Genomic DNA, 23018 nt, shown 5'->3' with positions numbered 1-23018 from the left:
TGATGCCAGAAAGCTACCTTCTTTCTAAGTCAGGTCAGTAAACTGCACCTTGTAGGCCTGAGCTTGTCTCAGTGTAATTCCAGAGTAATAAAATAACAACAACAAAAACCTGTGTATGTTACAGGATTTATCATTCTTTCGCAAATCAAACCAAAACTGACGGTATGATAAATGTAGTAACTTGCTGGAAACAATTGCTGTCTTTTATAATCAAAGTAATTGTGTCTTATATAAAGCTTAGGTTTATCTTTTAAATTTGTTGTTGGTTTGCTTTTCTTTCTGTTTCACTGTTGTAGTCGTACTTAAGTGACTTTGTCAGGGTTATAATTTTCTTCTCCAAACATATCTGCCAAGATCTTAAAGCGAGGTCCCCAGTCACTCAGATAGTCATAATCCTGATCTGCCTCTGTAGTGAGGGAGTCTATAGAGCTGAGAGACTCTGCAACAGATCCATTTCCTTCATAAGCATAGGTTGCCAAGGAGTCATAAGGGGGTGCAGATGGATCTACATCATTTTCCTTCAGCCTCTGATTAATGAAATCTCTTATGTCTGTGTTATCTTCCGCTGGTGGTCTGTGGCGCGTAAAACGCAAGGTGTCTGGTTTTATGTCCCTGCGTATTTTGTTATCTTCAATCACTTTGGGATTCCTCAGGGCACCTATGTCAAAAGCCTGGGTGTCCTCTTCTCCACCTCCTTCATCATCATAATGGATAACATTATCTCTGATGTCTTCTTTAGAGGTCATCAGGGTGTCCTTTTTCTTCTGCCTCCGCAGTGCTACATACAGTACCACAATGACTGTAATGAGAGACAACTTGAAGTTAAGACATGCACAGAAATAATTTAATAGTCTGATGACACATCATTATATCTTTCTTTGAAAGCCACAAGTAATAAAGGGACTTTTGTCCTTAGAAAAGAGTAGTGCTTAGCAGTGCTCCAGCCAATGAAAAATAATTTGCTCTTTGAGTCTAACTTTCCCAAGTGCTTGCTGTACTGCTGGAGAAAGTACCAAATAATTTTACTACTGGTCTGCTTTGTAAACAAATAGAATTGAACAGGATTTCAGGTTTTTAGTTCAGAGAGACAGAGATGTGATTTTTTAAAAAAATATTTTCCATAGTAAAATAGAGAAAAGAACCCTAAATTTACACTTTGAAGACAAGAATAAAAAACCTAAACCAAAAAACCAACCCAGAAAGTATTAAAAAAAAAAAAAAAAAAAAAGGAATTTTGAATAATAAATAATTTGAATAATTTCAAATTTGGAATTTTTAAAATACAGAAAAAAATAATCCTCTACTTTAGCTTTTTATACAGTACATTTTTGCCTTGTCAGGGATCTGCTTAAAAAAATTACATGTTATAAGGTTCTGGAAAGAAGAGGGGTCCAGGAGAGCTGGTTGATTTTCAAGTATCCTGTCCTCTAAACTCAACAGTGGTCCAACCTGAGGAGCGGGAAATCAAGAAAAGGCAGCAGGAGGCCTGCATTGATGAATAAGAAGCTCTTGACTAAACTCAGTGATTTAAAAAAAGAGGCATCTGAGAGTTGAAAACAGTGACAGGTGAGCCAGGAGGAAAATACAGTGACAGTCTGAACACGCAGGAATAAGGTTAGGAAAGACAAAGCCTGCATGGTGCTGTCTCAGGAGGGACGTGAAGGGCAGCGAGAAGGGCTTGTACGAGTAAGACAGAAAAAGAAAGGTAGAAAGATAGAGTAAAGGTGGGTCCACTGCTGAATGGGGCAGGGGAGCTGCTGCCAAATGACACGGAAAAGGCCAGCCTAGTCAGCAGCTTCTTTGACTCTGTCTTTTTTTTTGTAAAATTGTCCTTCAGCAATTCCATATCTCTGAGAGCATAAGGAAAGTCTGGAATAAGAAAGACTTATACTTGGTGGAAAAGGATCAAGTTAGGGAATACTTGAACAAACTGGACACAGAATTGCACAGAAGGGATATTGTGAGATATACACATGAATGATGAGGAAGGTGGCTGCTATCATTATGGCGCTATTCATGATAATTTTTGAAAGGTCATGGGGACTGGGAGAGGTTCCTGAGAACTGGAGAAAGTGTCACTCCTATCTTCAAGTAACGCAAGAAGAATGAGCCAGCTGCCAGTCAGTCTCACCTTGATTTTCAGGAAAGTGATGAAGAAAATAATTCTGGAAACTAAGAAGGGGTGTCAGAGCAGCAGGCATGGATTTATGAAGGTGAAATTGTGCTTAACTCGCTTGTTAGCCTTCTACAATGAGGTAACTGTTTGATGAAGGGAGAAAAGTGCAATAATTTTATTCAAACTCTAGCAAAGCTTTTGATATTACCTTTCATAACAATCTTCTCAGAAAACCTTAGAAAGTGTGGACTATACAAACAGATGGTGAGGTAGATTGCAAAGCTGCCAAACTGAGAGACTGTAAACATTGTCAGTAACATTTCAAAGACCAGATGCAGGCCAGTCACTAATAAAGTACCACAGGATTTGGTAGTGGGACTACTTTTGTTTAATATTTTCATAAATAGCCTGGATGGTGGGATTGAGTACACTGTCAGCAAGTTTTCAGGCCATAAAAAAAGAGTGGTCGTGCCACTGTTCAAAAGGGTTCTCATCAGGCTGAGGGAGTGGGCCAAAAGGAACTCTCTGATGTTCAACAAATAGAAATTCCAAGTCCCACACACAGAGAGCAATAATTGCAGACTGTAGATGTTATTGGCCAGCTGACCAGAAAGCAGCTAGATACATGAGGCCTTGTGATCCTGGTGGAAAAGTTCACCGTGAGCCATCAATGTGACCTTGTGTCAAAGAAGATCAACAGCATTCAGGACTGCACGAGAAGCATTGCTGACAGTGAGATGGTCATTGCCCTCTGTTCAGCTCTGCTTATGCACACTTGGAGTTCTGGGCCCAGTTCTGGGCTCCTCATTACAAGACAGACATGGATTCCCTGAAGTGAGTCCAATGTAGAACCACAAAGATGATTAAGGGATGGGAACATCTGCCCCACAAGGAGAGGCTAAGACAGACAGGTCTACTCATTATGGAGAAGACGCAGGGAGATCTTATCGCTGTGAACTAGTGCCTGACGGATGGAAGTAAAGATAGAGCTGGGCTTTTCTGAGGGGTGTCCTGTCACAGGACAAGAGGCAAAGGGCACAAACTGAAATGGAGAAAATTCCATTAAAATGTAAGAAAAAAAAAGCTTCTTTATCACCAGGATGTCAAGAGTGAAATATGTTGTCCAGAGAAGTTGTGGGGTATCCATCCTGCTCTAACTGGAATTGTGGCAAAGGAGACAGCATTCTTTTTGCTTCAAAAACTGACACAAGTTATTTTGTTTAGTTGGTTGTTTGGTTTTGTTTTAAATTCTTCAGAATGAGTGTATTTGTGGATTTAACTGCTACTCCATGGGAAGTGTGATCATTTGCCATTCTTGTTCTGGTTTGAAAAAAAATATTTTTCTCACAACATAATTTTTTGACACAGAGCAGAAATCCTGAATTTTGCCCACTCTTACTCAGAAGCTATTTATCCAACCCTGAGCCTTTAGTAATTTACTTTACGTGGCACCTGCATCATTTGAATGCAATGAGGTCTCCACCTGTTATATTTTGTGTCAGGAGCTATTTTTGGGTACACATCAGACTATCATGGGACCTTGGAAGCCACTAAGGAGGCATAGGCCATCATCTCTAAGAGTAAGACTGATTTCTGCAACCCCCATTGTGCCTGAAAAAGTTTTAAACTTGGTTTTATTTCATGAGTAGATGATTAAGGCTATATTGCAAGTAAGATGCACATGAGTGCTAACTGGTTTGGATATACTGTAAGTAAGGAAGCATTTAAGTATAAAGTAGAACAAATTATAATGCCACCTTATGAAATCCATGTCTGCCTGAAATAAAAAACATCACCCTGTGAAGCTTTATGTGGATGTGGCCAGTAGCAGTCTATGTTACAATTATTTTCTCCTCTTCCGTTTCTTCATTCTCCTCTTTCTTAAGTGGGCATGAATTAAATAAAGGCTCTTACTATGTCCTTACTGCTGTTACTGTCAGTAGGACTTGTCTACCTTAGTAATAATCTAAAAAATTAATCTTTTAACAAAGACATTTAAAATAATTTCAGAGAAAAAGTTATTTGGGTGCCACTGAAAACTGATTCTCTTAATGCATTAAGAGATATTGCGTGGATTAGCAGATTCATGGTCATGATCAGTGCTTTGGGATATTCTTCTAGACATAAATTACCACACATTTTCCATGGCTTTTGTTAAAAACTAGGTGTAACTAGTGAATAATCAGAGTAAAGCACTTTTCAGTGTTTCATGAGAACTAACCTAGAAGTATAACAATACACAACAAGATTGCAATCAGAGCTCCTGTGCTGAGGCCCACTGGTAAGAAGATTGCTTCCACATTGCAGGACTGGATGGTGCCATCAGAATCACATCTGCAAACACGGATAGTCAAAGTGTTTGTGCTGCTCTGGACAGGGTAACTGCTGTCTTCTATTACTATTGGAAGAAAGTACAGCTCTTGCTGCCTTCTGCTGTAGCCATTTCTCCTGGCTTCAATCCCAGCTGTGTTGTCTGTAAAACATGACAGCCATTAGCAGATTTTTATTGTGTACTTCATTTCATATTGTAGTTTGTATCACCTTCAGTAATAGGCTGGCATTTCATATTTGAAACTAGGTAAATTACATGCATTATGCAATTGCCATGCTTTGCCATTACAGGAAGGTATTATATTCCGACTGGTACGGTTGTTTTTTGCAGAGCCTTAAACAATATACCTTTTCTTGTAAACCTTTTAATGGCTAAAAATTTCAAAGAAGATAAAAATAACAAAAAAAAAAAAAAAAAAAAAAAAAAAAAAAAAAAAATAAAGCATTACAAGTATGATTCTGAAGACTTTTCAGGTTTTTTCCCCTGATGTCCTTTCATTCCAAGCCTGTGGTCCAAAGGATTTTGATTGCATATGAATTTAGAGTCATAATTTCTTGAAAAATGCCAAATAATATATCTGGACAATATGCAATTATTTTAGCTTTCCTGCCCCATTAAGAATAACAAAAGAAATTAACTGAGTACTTAAAAACCAGTACAGTTTCCATCAATCAGTCCATTTCTAGACTTTGTCATTTCTTCCCAGTTAGTTATTGCTGCTTTTCTAGAATCAAACAAAGTAGCAAGAAAATGAAGTAAATATTGAAAGAATTACATTAAAAGCAAAACCAAAATTAATTTAGCAGGGAATCAATGAAATGACAGAACTAAATGAAAGTAACCTGCTGCAATTACTAGTTTTCCATCTAACCCACATTCTTTATTATATTTTTTACAAGATGTCACACAATGGTTTTCACTGAGAGGTTTGTTACGAGATAGAAGGATTAAGGGCTCTGAATTTCACACTCAAATACTGCTATGGAGTTCTGATTAAGAACAATAAGAAGGAACCCTAAATATCCAAAATTAAGTATGTTATGATCAGACACCATCAAGGAGGTGCACAGCTAAAAAAATGCTTCAGACACCTCCTTTTTATCAAACTCAGACATAGATAGGTCAAGTTCAGTTACACTTAGTTTTGAAAAGGAAAAATGTCTCAGAATAGTTTGAATCAAACCAGCTTCCATCTTAAGCTTTTTCTTTCTCTCTATGATTAATCACCTACACTGTAGAAAAAGTTTAAGAACTAATTTGAAGACATTCAGTTTAGTCTTATTTTAATTATTTTTCTATATTTCTATTATTAGAATTATTTATATTCTTTAATTTTTTCTTCTAATTGAATCACTGAAGATCATATTAATTTCTTACAATGCTTTCTATCCCCCTTTAAGAAAACTCAATGAGATCAACCTCCTAACTCCTTACTTTTGTGCAGTTTTTTTTCTCTTTTATGACCCATTCCAATTGTTCAAAGTTCTTTTGAGAGTATGAACACAGGCAGGTGTTTGAACTCTACACAGATGGGCCTAGAGAAGTTGAGATAGCTCCTGGTTCTTCAGTCTGTTTGCAATAAGTTAATTTATAGGATATGTGTGAGAAAAGGAAATTCTGTCTCTTGAATGAGCAGTGGAGTGTCGTCCACATGGAAGCTGCTCTTTAGAGAGCAGAGTGACAGGAAGAGGGAGATGTGCAGTCCCTTTGGGAGCACTCCAGCTCTGCCAGGGCATCACTTCTATTAACACAGTGGATTGATCTCAGTGCTGCTGAAAGGCAACCTTGAGCTTCTGTCTTGCTCCAGTCCTTATTAACTAATATTCTGAAGTGTGGGGCCTGGCTTCTCTTGGGGGCAGCACAAGAATGTTATACGTGCTGAGGTATCCAACCTTCCATGATTTTCAGTTGTATAGAATAGCATGGAGATTCTTGATTATTTGAAAATTTTAAATGCCACCTTTATTTCTAAAAGCATTCATTGTACCACAGTGAACAACACTGTGTCTTCAAAAAATAGAAAAAAATGCTTTTACAAAGTGCCTGCCTGTTACTAACATAATTGCTAACTTAAAAGAAGATGGTACTTGTTTTTAAAAGATTTCTGTAGTGAAAATAAGGTTATGTTATTATACCACAAAATTGTGGACAGAACAAACCTTCCTCCACCTTTTTGCAAACAAAAGGCAGAAGACATTGCAAAGACAGGGTTTTTGTTTGGACAGATCTTTCTCTAATACCTCTGTAAATCATTGATAATGAAAAATTATTTTTATGGGTTTATTTTTTTTGTTCCTTACTTTGTACCAAATAGCATTCTTCTTCCTTCTTTTTTCTTTTTTTTAAGTGTTAGGAAGTGCTTTTAAAAGTCTGTATCTTGGTGGTTTCCATTTTTTATCAGAATATTGCACTTGTTTTTATACAGTAGTTAAACTTTATTAGCAGATTACTGAGATTCAAAGTCATCTCAGTGTCAACATTACTGGTTTAAACAGGGAAATTTAATTATCTAATAATATTTGAACAATTTCCTCACCAAACTCATATGCTAAGCACACTTTACAAAAGCCATAATTACTATACAGACTTAGTAAGTTTAAAGATTTTTTTTGATTAATTAAATCTGTTAAAATTACCTGATAAGACTTCTATTTAAAGCAAAAGTTTGCAATTATTTGAAAAAATAAAAACCTTGGTGAAGTTAAAGCATATTTTATGAAATAGACAAGAAAAAAAGAACCTTTACCTCACAATCTAAGTAACCTCATATTTAAATTGAAAAGAGCAATTAAAAAAATTAAGAATTATGTATTTTTTTAGATAGTGATACTTACAACCTGTACAGTCAAATGTTTTTGAACTTTCTTGGAAGGTTTTAGGTGTTCTTTCTTTTAAGTGCAATGTAATTCTTTTTATTTTAAAAGCTTATCACAGTTATTTAAAGATCATCTAATAGCTCCAACACTTATTTTTCTCTTATTTTATTAAAGTAATTAGTAGTGAAAATTTACTACAGTTTATTTTATTTTAGCTGTGTCTGTTCATAAGACTACATCCTTGAAGATGCTTACCATAGAAAAAAAGATTTTTTTTGTCTTGATTTGTTCTTGACATCAAACAAAAGAGCTCAAGTTAATAAGGAAAAAAATCCTTTATGACAAAAATTGGAAGAAAAATCAAGTATGTCAGTTGTATAAATCTCCAAGTTATTAAGGGTGTTGTACATCAGCAGCACTGTACATATTTAGAACTCACTCTTCTGCAGGACTATGTATCTTCAAGAAAGCACAATATCTGTGTACTTTGAAAATGGTTAGCAAAGTCAAAGTATTTAAACAAGACAGCAATAGTGCCTTGTTTAAAGGTATACCTGCATTGGCATAGGGATTCTTCCTGAGATACTGAATGATAAAAGGAAGAAAATAAAACAGGTAGCAGTGTTTTTGAAGGCCTGTAGGGAAATCTCAGCCTTTGGTGTTCTGATAATTCCTGCCCCTAAAAATAAGAAAAGGTGCAAGACCTGAATTTATATTAATGAAAGTCCCAGAGAGTTTAGTAATTAGAAATGTCAAAGAAAAATGTTAGGTGTGTAGACACAACTGTAATTGAAAGTAAACATATTTGTCATTGTAACTACAGTCTGCTGCTCTGAAAAAGAGATACGGGTAACCAACTTACTTCTGTAGTCATGGACTGTGAAGTTTGGTTTGTTGGAAGCCTCAGATGACAGTTTGAAGGAAAACCTTTGTCCAGCTGGTGACAAATCTTTATCTGCTGCAGTGATAGTCTGTATCACCTGAAACAAGATTAATTCTGAGGTCAGTTCACTCTTCAAAAAAGAAGCAGTTTTGTAAAAGTGCAAAATGAACATCAAATAAAACAGTTGAAAGTGAAATCTTCCTGGATTACTCCCATTCCCTTAATACACTGGACAGTGGAGGCAAGACATCTGAATTCTATAACCACCAGAGAACTCAGAAGGTCTTGATTTGACATATCTGATGAAAATCAGAAAGATTTACTGTATATTCAACGTGTTTAATATTTATTGTTTATATTAAAATGCTAGCAATGGCTTTTGGTTGAATGGTTATGCTTCACTTTATCTGCTACTAGTTCTGTCACAGTTACAACCCTTTAAGAAAGGGATTCTTGGTCTTCTCAAAGCTACTAAATGCACAGTAAAGGGTGCCTTAGGCCCATATAATTGGAGAAAATTTTAAAAAAATAGACTGTAAATAGACCATAAAGTCAGCAAACAGAATTCCAATACATATTTCTAACACAAAAATTTTGTTTGTAGAAGAATTCTGACCATTATGTAATTTTTAAGCCCATAAATTTCTACTACTATAAATTATAAGGAAAAAAAAATGCAAAAAAGCAAGCATTACAAATTTGAAATACCTGTCCTGGCTTGGCATTTTCACATACAGATGTCTCATATGGAACTGAAATTTCAGGAGGAAACTCGTTGACATCCAAAACATTTATTATAACATTGACTTTGCTGGTTAATAGTGGGTTACCTATAAATAATTTTAGAAGAAAAGTGTTATGTTTGTTGTTGTCACTAGTCTCATAAGCTACCATAATCTTGTGACATCAGTACTGTGACTCCCAAAAGCCCTTGACTTCCACTTATTTCTGATTTGAACTACGAAGAAAACAGAACCAAACTTCTTATCAATTTGTAGCAGATCTTGATCCATTACTCTTCATGGGTTAAAGAATCAATCAGCTTGATTATGTTTATCAGAGCATAAATAGGAAAAAAAAAGTGAAGTTATACCTGTTACTAAGAATGCAAACTTTTCTCAGACCACTTTCCATTAAGCCTGTGGAAAACACTTCCAATGATTAAAACTGAATTCTGTTTTCCACAGCTAAATGCAGAAAATCAATATTTTTTGCCTGGCCATTGTTTACATCTTCAAGGTATTAAGGAGACAAGCAGAGCATACCAATTTAGAAGGTGGAGAAAAAGAGAAAGATATGAAAAAACAAAATGTTGATGAAAGCCAGACAGAGTCAGTGTTAAACTTAGCAGTGAAACATGCACAGCTAGCATTCAACTATTTGCCCATGCTGTGGAAGGTATTTCTTTCACTGAAAAAGTGTTTTCAGGCAGCAAATGCTCTTGTGCAAAAATAATGTTAAACAGCAGTATACACCATGTTTCTTTCCACTGTCCTTCCTCTATTGATAATCTTCATCAGACACTAGATGCATTTTATAAACAAGTTCACTCACAAATGCAATGCTTGACAAAACAGACACTATTTCAATATGAAGCAGATAATGTTCTTTTTTACTTTATGCTGAGACCTTCTGAAAAATAGCAAATAGATGAAAAATAATATAGCTGGTGAGTCAAAAGTATAATTATTTTACCCTTTTTCACTTAAGGTGAGTGGCAGAAACAGTTAACTAGTGAAAAAATCTATGCTATAAATCAGAGTGGTATTGGAATAATAGCATGGAACGTGTTTAAATACAAGAGAAGTTGTCTTGAATCTTCAGAAATAAATCATAAAATCACAGAATCATAGAATCATAGAATGGCTTGGGTGGGAAGGAACCTTAGAGATCATTGAGTCCCAAGATCTCTGCCACATTCCACTAGACCAGATTGCTCAAAGTCCCTTCCAGATTGGTCTTGAATGCTTCCAGGGATGGGCCACACACAATTCCTCTGGGCAACCTGTGCTAGTGCCTCAGCACCCTCACTGTAAGGAATTTCTACCTCATATGTAATCCAAATCTACATTCTTTCAGTTTGAAGCCATTCCCCCTTGTCCTGTCACTACGCGCTGCTGTCAAATGTCCAGCTTTCTTGTAGGCTTCCTTCAGCTACCGGAAGGCCACAAATAGGTCATCCCAGAGCATTCGCTTCTTCAGGCTGTAAAAGCTCAATTTTCTCAACTTGTCTTCATAGGAGACATGCTCCAACCCTCTGATCCTCTTCGTGGCCCTCAATGGACACTTCATGTTATTTTAATTGGGCACTTTCTTGGCAGGTTGTATAATGCTTGGCATTTCTTTTGCTTATAAATAACAGAGCAAGGTGCAAAGTCTCTTCACTTTGTCACTGTAAAAATTTTTCATGATTTCCTCCTTATTCCTAGGAACTACTAAATTCAGTAGTAATTTCAGGAGACCTCTGTCAAAACCAAAGATATTCCCCAATGATTTCCTAGTTGTATAGGACTAGCTGCAAGATGAACTTTGTTTTTTACCTATTTACAAGTAGTAGATAAACTGACCATGCTATAAAACCAGCTTGGAATCTAGAAGACAACAAAAAAATGCACTACTTAGATTACACATTTGCAGTCCCTACCTATGAATTTAATAGAGAAATATTTAATATTTAATAGAGAAAATATATAATGACATGTCTTTGAATTCTCGTTCCTTTCCCATTCAGCATCACTCCTACTTGCAGAATGTCTCTGTGGAAAAAGGCATTGTGCAGTACAATCAAAGGCACAGTTTGGTCCAGCAACTCAATTAGGCACTGATTCTTTAAGTGCCTGAAGAGCTGGAAGAAATCTAGATCACTTGTTCACAGTTGAATTGGTTCCTTTGTATACTAGGAAATAATAATAATAAAAAAACCTAAAAAAAGTTATTTTATTCAGTAGAAGGCAGAACCTCCACAGAGAGATCAGAAAATCCCTGAACAGGTCAAATTCACACAGCTACTGGGAGAAACAATATGGCTTAAAACTTCCCTCCTAGCAGTACTCACTGAAAAAAGACACATCAACCCACATGGAGTAATTCAGGTTTTGCTTTAGATGTTTTCAAGTGTGTGTGTGTGTTCATTTTAAGGTACAACACTGAGAAACAGGGATACAGGAGACATTATTCAGATTAGAGATTAATGCATCACCACCAAAATACAGGCATAAGTGTTCATATCCTTTTAGGAATATGTTCACAATGGCTTTCCAATAAAACAGTGAATGTATTCAAAATTCATGTGTTGCAGTGTGCATTTTGGGCTCCAAAGTTCTGTACATCTTGTTATTGGTTTTATAATGGTTTATCCCTACATCTCCCCATCCCCAATTCCCTGTGGTCTTTCCCTGGTGATGGATCTTGTCAATCACTGCCGCCACACCCTAAAGCCTGAAAAGTTCTAGTGAGGCTTCAGGGTGACTCAGCCAGGTATCAAGTTCCCCACGCCCCTTGCTGTCCATAGATGGCCCTGCCAATTGTCCCCTTTTCTTGGTCACTCCACCCTTCCCTGGGATTGGTTCTGGGTATCTCCTTGACTGGGCGACGCCCCTGGTACTTAATGGGCAACCTGAGCCCATGAGATTCATGCTTCAGGTGGGTTTCGGGGTGGGATAAACCTGTCTGCTTCCCACGTGAGAGTGTTCCTTCTTCCATGCTGTAACCACGTTTCAGCCTGAGGTTCAGACCCACCAAACATCAAAGGTACAAGGCTCTACTCTTCATATTGTGACTGGTGAGAGAGCCAGCTGGTAAAGCTGCACTGGACACCAGCATATTTATGCATCATGTACATGGAAATATCAGATAATTCTGATAATTTGTTAGACATGTCAGTCTCTTTAAGAAGCCTTTTAGGTCATATTTTTGTGAAGTAGCTTGCATAAATTACTTTTTTCTGCTGTTTGCAGCAGTTTAGGTAGTATGTGACCTATATTTTTAAAATTAACAAAAGGATGTTTTTTCTCCCTCAAAATCACAACAGGATAGCATGCTTTGGAAAGATACTTGAATATGAGCACACTTTTTACATTTATTTCTCATTGATGGTATCTGATTTATTTTCTGTGGTTCTTTGAAAGATGTGTTGGAGGCCAAAATCTTCTCTTCCTAAGTATTTCAGCAAACTAGAATTTTACCTTGCATAAATGGTCTGGAAAAGTCAGATATGAAAGTAAACAGAATTACCAGAGCCTAAGATGAGCCTATTTCATGTTTTCATTTTGTTTATATGATTTTCTTTTTGGTTTACACTGACATCACTTTAACTACTTGTGTATATAAATGAAGACTGCAAAAAGATTGTGAACAGCTTTGAATTCATATATAATACCAAAGACCTGTAATACTTGATGTGAACAAGCATGAAGAATTGCATTTAAAATACTACTTTACTGACTTGACCTCCATTTTCTCTGGTTTTTGATTGCTGTTTCTCTCAAAAGCAAGTGTTTATGAACTCTGTGAACACAACAGTGACAAAAATGCTGGTATCAATGAGTGAATCACTAAAAACCTCTGCTTATGCCTTTTGAACCCAGATTGCACAAATGAGAAGACAAACATAAATGATGAGCCTAGAAATTAATAAACTGATTTCATGTTTCAATTCTGTCTGCAAGATATAGGAAAATTAATTAGCTTCGTTAATTTTTTAAATAGTATTAATTAGTATACTTCATGTTCCCTTGTTTTTCCTGTCTGTAAGACAGTGACCATCCTGCTTCCTTTTTTTGCTTCATTACCATCATTCGTCGACATCTTAATGGTTCAAAGCTATTAGAGGAGTAGAAAACATTTAACATTCTTTGAATAATGAACTTGTGAAAATCCAAGGTATCTGAGAAAATCGATACTGACTATTGAGGAGAACTGCTGATTCTTAATCCCAGTTATGGTATGCAGGAGGTCTACACCATCTTGAGATGTAAGGTGAGGTTTCTTTAACATTTTCAAAATTTGGGCCTAGACTTAGCTGGGTTGGGAAGATGGTTTTGACAGAAAGGATTATTACTTTACTTTTATCCTTAAATTATACATTGAGGACAGGAAAGCAGAAGCTCTTATGCATTTTATCTATCTCCTCTTTTGTAAAACAGAAAGACCACTTCCATACTAGGTAATTAGGCAGCATGTGGAGGAATTTTGTACAGTGGACTGTGATTTTTTAATGCCATTATGCTCTTATAGCAGCTCTTGGTACAATTTTGGCCTAGGGTAACCAGTGTTCTTGTGGATAACTCATAGCATGTGCTGGGAATTAGTGAGGGCAGGGACTACTCTTAAAGGATTGATTTACATGTGGGGACTCTGGAAGGTAAGAAAGCATAGAAATAAGCCACTTCATGCCAGCTGGCCTTTGTGCTTGAAATGAATGAGAGCCATGTTTAACTTGTTAGTTTGAATACTTGTTAGTTTGTGGCATCAAAAATGTTCAGAAAGAAACTATTCAAGCTACTAGGATGTGGAGTTATTCTAAGAATTAAAAAACAAAACAACAATCTACAATGAAATCTAATCATGTAATGAAAAGAAGTACACAGGAATTGGGAAGTGGAATGGGGGAAAAGAGTGTGAGTCTGAAACCTCCTCCACCTGCTCAAGCACTTCGTTCTATATAAAATCTGAACTTTATATCTGTGGACGGGTTAGGGATGTTCTGCATTCAGCTGCCTTTGTGTCTGTCTCATCAGCAGAATGTCTGCAGAACAATCATCCATCTCCTGTTTAAAAACATCTCCATTCAGGGACAATTCAAGAAAAAGTAGTTTACAAAATGACCATTAGGATGTGCCTAAAAGTATCAGAGGTGTTGTTGCTATTCTCTCACAATGACAAAACAAAATTTTAGCAATAAATTTTTTAAATAACATAATCTGACTGCTACTAGTTATGAGTCTGCTTATTTATTCTTATTTTATAAAGATATATTTTATATATATATGCCCTTATAGAGAGATAAGGTCACCAGGAAGTGAAAATACTTTAATAACTATACTGTCTGTTCTATTCTGAAGAAAGTTTTTGCAGCAAATTTCAATACTGGGCCACATTTTTACACAGTCGTGTATATGTCAAGGCACGTCTCAATGTGTTTTTCTCCGTAAAAAGGGATGACAGTTTCAGTTTCTCTGTCAGCAATGGACAGCAAATGTTATATCAATAATTCTTCAAATATAGCAATTTCCCCTCAATCTTTTTCCATTTTTTTTCTCTCTGTTATTTTTTGCTTTTGTGCAGTGTGTCATCCCTCAATCCTCCACCTTTATTTCTATGCTCTTAGTCAGACAATTGCAAACAATGTTTTGACAGTTAGTATACCTCAAATCCTCCCAAATTTTGCCAGTTACTAGTATAGCAGAGATATAAAAATTGTTGTAAACAATTATAGACTGTTATAGGAAACGATCAACATATAAATATTTTGGTATACGCTGCAATGAAACACAGATATGTTTTAGGTGCAGGTTCTTAACCTAGCAATTGATAAAATTGGGGATTTCAAAATATATAGTATTTGCTACAGCTCTGGTTGAATGTCATACTGGTATATATATGTCCATGAAAAAATAAATTTCCGGGATTTAGACATCTTTAATTACTCTTGGGAATAATAAATAGATTCAAATCAAGTTTACTAAAACTTTTCTTACTGCAGAAAAAAAAATTACAAATCTCAAATGTCCTTTTCCCACTACTAAGTCTAAATAGTTAAGCTTTACTAAAACATACACCATGATGAGACCTTATTTCTGCATCTGCCTGCCTTTCAGTTTCTCTGGAAACAAATTACAGTTCTGCTAGATTTTCTGTGAATATACACCTGCATATGTATCTCCATGGACTCAACCACTTCTGACAGTTTTGGCTTCTCTGTCAGTGTATGTCTTTTCCAATCTATGAATAAAATTCAAGTGTTCGTTTGACTGCTGTTTTCTTTATATTTTCAGGTTCCAAGGAGTGAGTCCATGGTTCTTTTCAAGAAAACTACAACTGAGAATTTGAGTTTTTTTAATCTGAGATAATATATACCATCTCTGCTTCCTCAATCTCCCTCTTCCTTTTAGTAGCATGTATTAACTTTTGAAGACTCAGCCAAGAAATACGTTGAGGAAAAAATGTTCCTTGCTATAGAAATTTGCCTATTCTGATGCATAAACAACATAGAATGAATAAGAAATACAGCAGAACCCTCTTCTATAGCCTTTCAATGTCAACAGAAAGAATTCTGTAGCCTTTGCTCAACTGCTGAGTAACCAAAAGACTTGTACTCAAAGCATGAGACACACCTATGAGAGTTAAAATTTGACAAGAACATGAATGAGAAATACCACACTCATGGATAGCAATGAAGAAAGTTGCAGGTACGTGATATAGTGGAAGAAGGGACTTCTTATTAAAAAAAGAGGCTATGCAGAAGACACAAAGATAAGAAATGAAATTATCCCACCACAAATTACATAGGAAAAGAAAAGAAGGGGTTAGGCATTAAATTTGGGCAGAGAGAATAGACAAAAACAGAGATGCAGAACACAGATTCGTTCATTTAGGGCACTAAATCTTAACTTAATTTTAGAGTACTTTTTATCTGAGTATCAAATGACTCTTTATATTTTTCTGCCTTCAAAAAGCACATTGACAGACCTGTTATTTGATTAACCTAATTTCAAATGAGGTGACTTACAAAATCAAAAATCAGGACTGGAAGGCACCCATACAGCTCCTTGTGCTCTCCATGCTGACAAAAGGTTTTTCAGCTTCTATGGGAGCTGTGGTTACATGAGGCCTGCTAGCAAAACCTTGCTAAACAGGGCTGATAGAACATCACAATTATCCTCACGAGCCTGGGAAAATGATATTCATTGAACCTCCTTAAATAAACTCTTGGCAATTGAAGCACTCTTCACATTATATTTATACCTGAGCATTACATTCTGAGAAAAATACCCCATTAGCATATTAATTCGGTTTGTGTCATACTTACTAACTTTACTTGCAATTATAGAGAAATTGTATTGTGCTGTGCTTTCTCTGTCCAGTAATTCATTAGTAGCAATGGTTCCTTCAGTAGCATCTATTGTAAAGTAGCTGTCCACATCGTTCTTCCAATCCATGAAGTATCTGTAGGTGAAAAATATTAAAGAAAGTAGATGCAAATGTGCAAAGATCACTCATTTATCATAGCAACAGTGTAGCCACCTCAAGTTTTGTTATTTTTCTCTTCACAGCTACTACCATCCTCACAGGATGAAGACAATAAAGAATGATTTGTTTATTTCTTTTCTTTGCCAAGTTGGAATGCTCAGGGGGAAATAGGAAATAATGAAAGACTTAGTACTCCTAGTGTTCAGGTTATTTGAAAACCTTGAAGTCCGAAGAAGCTGATGCACATCTTCTGTGACCCTGTTTACTGATATCAACCACTTTGGAAGCACTGTATAAGCTTAGAGGGGAAAAAGAGAAAAGGTAAGTAAAATAGGGCTTGAGGTATGGATGGTGATGAAGAGTGTGCCAGATCTGGTCTCTTTACATACATTTGTAGCTGCAGTGGGCTGGACGTGGCCTCACAAAGCGGTGTCCTAAGGATTTTGGCAGGGTAATAGCAAGGGAGATGAAGAAGACTATGCTTATTCCCACACATATATAGGATCAATAAACAGCACTTTGCCTTTGTGAACAAGAGGCACCTTTCACTGGACCTGTGAGGAACAGGGAAATACCACTGTTTTGTACTGTCTTATTTTGTTTTGTTTTCCTGAGTCTTTATTTGTCAAGAAGTATGAACATAAAACAGATTTAAAACTAGAAATGTCTACTTATTCCTTATTTTTCTCTAGTGAGGAATACAAAGCAGAGATGCACCTGTAAACACAGCTGCTTAAAAGCAATGTGATAACTATCCCAAACCCATTTCCCTTAAATGCTAATTAATATGAAAGTCTGCTTTCACATTTGATGGTACTGCTTGTAGTCATAACAGAATAATATTTTTTTCTGATGCAATTGCTGCCAGCTACTAATTTCCTTTTCATTGCTAGTCTCTTCATACCTCAATAGTGTTTCTCAAAAACTAGGCAGGATGAAACTGAGAAAGCCATTCGTGAGCAGTAGGCAATAAAAACAAAATGGCACTCAACAACAAGTACATTCAGAAGATTATAAAGCCTAGAGAACCACTCCTGTGACACCTCATTTCATGTAAACCAACGAGAAGAAGAATAAAAGCTGCTTTTTCCATCTCTAAATAGAGTTATTTATGTATTTAATATAGATGGAATGGAATTATAAACACTGTTTCTTTACTTCTCCAGAAGGAAGCAATGGTAGAAAGGAGTATATGTCATACTCACAAAGGAAATATTTCTACTTGAAACTAAGAATCCAATAGCTCTGGAAGACTTGAAGAGTAAAAAAGCCACAAATAAGATGATGTGCTCATCTGGAGACATTTTGTTCAATCAAAATTACAAAAGAATTCCTATTTCCTAGATGAAATAGGCTATTTCATCAATTGACAGGCATCATTACCAGTTTACAGCTTTAATTGAAAAGCCTCAGAAATGGTTTGCTAAAGGCAGCATGTATCCTTTTACATAGTTGAGCAGGCACATTTTCTTGAGTATGATATTATTATCTACCCATATTTTAATTTCAATTTCTTTGTTCAAATTTTGCTTGACATTAAAATTATGAAAAATATATAAAACCATTTATTAGAAATTTCATTACCCTAAGATACTCTCTCAGGAGCAGCAAAATTACTCTGTCAGGCTTTGCATGTTTAATAAATTATAATTTCTTCCAAAATTAAATATGCAGCAACACACAAATAAATGAGTTCAAAGCATGAGAAAGTAACTTGGCTTTTATTTCCTCTCAGGAAGACTAACTTTGCCTTAGTACCCTGCATATCACAGTATGAGCCAGGGAAAAAGTACAGGCCTTAATTCAAAGCACCATGTAGGGGATGTCCTCCTTCACCAGGAGGCTTTGAAAGTACAGAAAACATATTAAGTACGAACCCTGTTGTGTTTGAAGCAAAGTTCAAGCATGAATATTTGTAGAATCAGAATCTGATAGTCTGTCTGGAAGCATTTACACAGGTGATTCACTTCATGCGCAGCCCCACTATGCGTATTCCTAAGCATAAGCATCAGCAGGACCAAAGTCTGCAGTAAGCACTGCAAGGCTAGCACTGCTCCTGCTGGTAGTTATGGCAGAATTCCTCATAGCTTCTGTGGAAATGGAAATTTAATATTCTGTGGAATGGAAATTTGATAAAAGCAGAACTGTAGCTGTAGCAGTTCTTCCAAATCCATTGTCTTCGCCTTCACTGTGTTAACAGTGTGAAAACTATTAAGTCATCACCTTAGCACTGTTAGTATTTCTATTTACTTATTTTAATTTTGGCATTATCTTTGGAGACATCCCTTTCTTCTCTCTCCATGTGCTGCACATAAACTTAAATTAGGTATCTTGTTTCTGCTCCTCTCATTTTAAGAATGTACATATTCAATTCGACTACAGAAGGGAGAGGTATAGGAAGAATTATTGGACATGTATTGTCTAAAACAAAATGAGATAAATTTACAGGAAAAACTGCAAACAAGCACCCATTCTTCCTCCTTTCATTGTTTCTCCATGTACAATACCCAAGAAAACATACCTAGCAGAAAATCCTCTTACAGACAGATCTTTTGGACACAGAATTGCTTCCAGGTGCATCAGTAAGTCTACAAAGCTTAAGAAAATACTGAATGGGATCCCATTTGTCTGGTCTTGAAATGGAGATGTTTTTGGGACAGCCCAAGGGGAGATCACTTTTGGCAAAGGCCTTAAGAAAATGTAGCTTCCTTTTAAAGGTAGAAACCACTCTTTCACACACTGAAGGTCAGTGTGCAATTTTTTGTAAATGGGACAGCAACAGCTAATCTCTTTCTAAGGACAACTGCAGAGCCTGAGCTCTGTCCTTAATGTGGAAAAAATGCTTTGAAGAAGAGAAGAAATGGCAAAAAGGCCCCAACCAGAAAAATCAGTAACTTTCCAGAGATAAACCCAGATATCTGGGACATAAAGCCTGATGTTTCTTGTGAGATTGGGATACACAGAGGAACAGCGCTGAAATACTGGTATTAGGACAGCTGTCTAGATCTTCCAGTCATGGTCTAGCAGTTTGAAGCAACTGAGGTTGGTTTATTTGACTCAGAGTGCCTGCAAGACAGACCATGGATAGGTGCACTAATCCGAAGAGGCATTTCCTTCCTCAAAAAGTTAGGGAGAACTTACTTGTTGATATGGGACAAAGCAGAATTATTTTTCAGAAGCTCCTGAACAGGCCTGCCTGGCAACTCTCAGTACCAGACATTGATATCATTCATATTCACTGACAGGGAAAAAAAAATACTTATATGTCTCCCTGAATATTCTTTCCAGCAGAGAAGTGTATTCCAGGTTATACTGTTGAAGACAGGGAGTATGTGGAAGGATATATCTTTGCTAGCACTGTCTGAGTTTTCTCAAGAATAGCTGCATTTGGACATCATGTAGGACAGAAGAGACAGGATGGAAATATTCAATTTATAAAATTATAAGATTGAAGCCTGTAAGACTCGTCCACAGTCCACACTGACTTCTTATGAGCTCCAAGAACTGTGGACATTCACCCTGGTGAGACAGTGAGGCTGAGTGTCCCTCACGAGCTCTCACAGAGCACTCCCCTGGAAGAGGGCTCATCTCCCTGCAAAGAGAGGAGGACAACAAGGAAGACCAAGTTGAGTCTTGCTGCAGCACAGAAAATAGCAGTGTTTGATGGAGTGCTATTGAGCACGAGTGACAGCAGGTCATCCCTGTGAAGATAACAGGAACTCTGAGTCATCCAGCAGACAACTGTAGGAGCTTCAGACTGATGCCATGAATAAAAGAACTGGACAGCTGTCCTGTGCTGCTGGAGAAACCCGCGTGACAACATGCTCTGAAGGGATGGGAGGTGGCAGGATGCTAAGGAGGCTGTGAAGCTTAGGACTCAGGATGCACCTTCTGGTCTTAAAAATGTGCAGGGGAAGATTTCTCCTGCCTGTCACAGGAAATGCTTGTTCTTGATGTTATGATCATGTAATTTAAGCCAGGAAATGAGCAAGGTAAGACATTTAAAAGTGTGTGTGTTTTAAAGGAAGAGAAGATTGCTTTAAAGCTACACTGGGAGGATTAAGGGCAAATGCCAAAGCACTAAAACTCAAAGATTGACCTTAAAGAGTGCTTAAGCACAGACCATAGATAAGGTGTAAGATAAAAAAGGCAGTGGCAATATAAGATCAGCACAACCAAAATCAGGCATTTGAATATTAATGGCTTCTGATCATTGTGCCTTTATGCTCAATAAATATTTCCTCAAAAATTCCTATGGATTTTTTAAAATTATTTTGATAGGGAGAAATAACCAGGTGATAGAGGAGCTTTATAAAAATACTTTAATTTGTCTCAACTCACACTATGCTGATGTAAAGCATATTGCTTACTCTAGTACTTAGTGTCTTAGAACACGCTTTTTTTAAAGTAAAATATTGCAAAGAAACGTAAGGGATGAAATAACAATTTTCTGTAATGTGATAGATCACTATTTGTGTACATGATCTTAAATCGTTCAAACTGCATTCACTTTAAGTTTTATTTAAGTATTAACCTGCAACTAAAGGAAATTCAGGGTCCATGACAACTTCGGATATATAAATACCACCCATCATACCAGAAATAATAAGCAATAGCCTAAAAATGTTACAAATGTAAATGAAAGCTAAGAGAATTTAGTTGGGTGTCATGATCAGTTAAGATTTTTTTTATTATTATTCCAATATATATATGATTAAATAGATGAAAGAAGCATTAAAGCAGGAATGGCTAAAGAGGGAAGGAACTGGAAGAATACAAATGAGATTTTAGATGTGATGAGACTACCTGAAAGACCAAAACCTTTTTATTAGTAGAATAATCATGTGCTGTGGCTTGAAATTATTAAATCTCTGCATATAACTGGATATTAAAAATACAACACCTCTACAATACAATTTTGTCCTGGGCGTTAGGTCAATAGATTAAAAAAAAAATAATAAAATAAAAAAAAAATAGAAGAAGCTTTCAGAAAAGCAAGAAAAACTGCCTTGGGTCTAGGAATTTCCAAGTTATAAGGAAAGATTAAAAGAACTAACATATGCTTACCTTAGATAAGAGATGAAAAAAGGGAGACAGGATAATGGCCTACAGATAATGGAAGAGCTTCAACAGCAAAAAGGGGAGGGTAGGATTTTTTCAACACAGAGAAGGGGCAAAAATCAGAAGGGAAAATTTATGTTTTGTAGCAAATTCTGTCAGTGATGTACATTATGCTGCACACACAGAGGAATGACAGAAGTGCTGTCGCTTGGTAGTAAAAAGGCAAACTGGGTAATGTAATAGGGATTGTGCGGTAAAGGAAATTTCTAGAAAGGTGGAATGATAATCCTTATAGTCTCTGTAATCATAAGCTCTCCTAAATATGAAACAGTATCATCATACTAATCATGCTCATCATAAGGTGCGGTTACAAACATTTTAAAATATAACAATGGCTTCCAGGTCTTTTTAAGACTGACGTTACTAAAATGTAGGAAAACAGAAAAGTCACTCCTACAATGAGAAACAAGAAATTCAGACTTCGGGTCAGGCCTGAAAGGAATTAAAAAGTTAGAGAATGCAATGTGTTGAAGGATACAAGTTATGTGTCCTCCAAAATCCCATTCTGCCACTAAAATGTTCTTCCTGCAACTCCAAATCCATTCACTGAGTTATCATTGTGTAAAACGCAAACAAATCCTGTCACCATATTTAAATGCATAAATATGAGAAACTCTAAGTCAGAACTTTATTGCTCTTCTCAAAGGTAAGTGCTAAACTCTTCTGCTGATTCCTGGAAGTATCTTCCATTCCAGTTAACACAGAGGAGTGATTTCCATGATTTTGCTAAAGGTGCAATCAAGAATATTTAAAATGAGTCCCCAGTGTAAAAACATTGAATCAAATACTCCAGAATAAGCTTTTCCAATTGCTGAGAATTCTTTTTATTGCAAAAAATGGTACAAAAGTACATGGGTCCTTGCTCTCAGAGTCCCAGCCACCCATGGAACAAAGGGTTGCTGGAAAAGTCAGATGTTCTGTGAGAGCTGCTGCATCACAGGGGCACAGAGACTCATCAGCTGCATGAATTCGTCAGCACAGTCTGCCAGGCGCTTGTCCACTTTGGCAAGTTTATCAACAATGACAGATTTCTGCTTGTCGCTGTAGCCTGTGCATGGCTAAAGAAGTCATTAAATTCAAATAGGTATAAATAGATCTAACAAAATATTTTATTTTCTTGTGCTAAATGATACAGTCCTCTGAGTATTTACAACTAAATAGAATAGTTAAATTTCCAGTCTTTCTCAGGGCTACATCACTTAGCATTATATTAATTGAGTTTCTTTTCCATACCTCCTTTTGACCTAAAGATTACCCCTGACTCTGGTTTTTTGTGGTTTTCTATTAACTTGAAAATGTTGTTTCACACAGTTTTAGAGGAGCAAAAATGCTAAAGAATCTTTTTTCTCCTCTATGCAGCATGGTAATATGAAATAAAGTATCATGTACTACTTGCTCAGTAGTAGCAGGCAGGTTTTGCATATCATTCATGTTGTCCTGTGCTAATACAATCATAATAATTCTTAAATGACCTTCACACTCTACAACCCAGTAGCTATTGTGCTGTATGCATACACACTAATATATATGTGAAAAAAAAAGATATTTTAAAAATAAAAG

The 23018-nt window shown here is 36.3% G+C and overlaps 1 protein-coding gene across 2 annotated transcripts in view; it reads right to left on the bottom strand.

The window, feature by feature from the left end:
• Positions 1–302: 302 nt before the first annotated feature.
• CDH12 (cadherin 12) overlaps positions 303–23018 on the bottom strand; it is a gene marked incomplete at both ends in the record, with an annotated part of 155738 nt that continues 133022 nt past the window's right edge. For both annotated transcript variants that reach the window (XM_083864680.1, XM_083864681.1), the window contains 5 exons: positions 303–799; positions 4338–4589; positions 8127–8244; positions 8856–8977; positions 16177–16313. In XM_083864680.1, the coding sequence (XP_083720806.1) occupies positions 303–799; positions 4338–4589; positions 8127–8244; positions 8856–8977; positions 16177–16313 (1126 nt within the window). The remainder of the gene's footprint in view (positions 800–4337; positions 4590–8126; positions 8245–8855; positions 8978–16176; positions 16314–23018) is intronic.

This window comes from Zosterops lateralis, assembly GCF_965231275.1.
Source record: "Zosterops lateralis genome assembly, chromosome: 1".
NCBI lineage: Eukaryota > Metazoa > Chordata > Aves > Passeriformes > Zosteropidae > Zosterops > Zosterops lateralis.
This window is presented reverse-complemented; position numbering and strand designations above follow the sequence as displayed.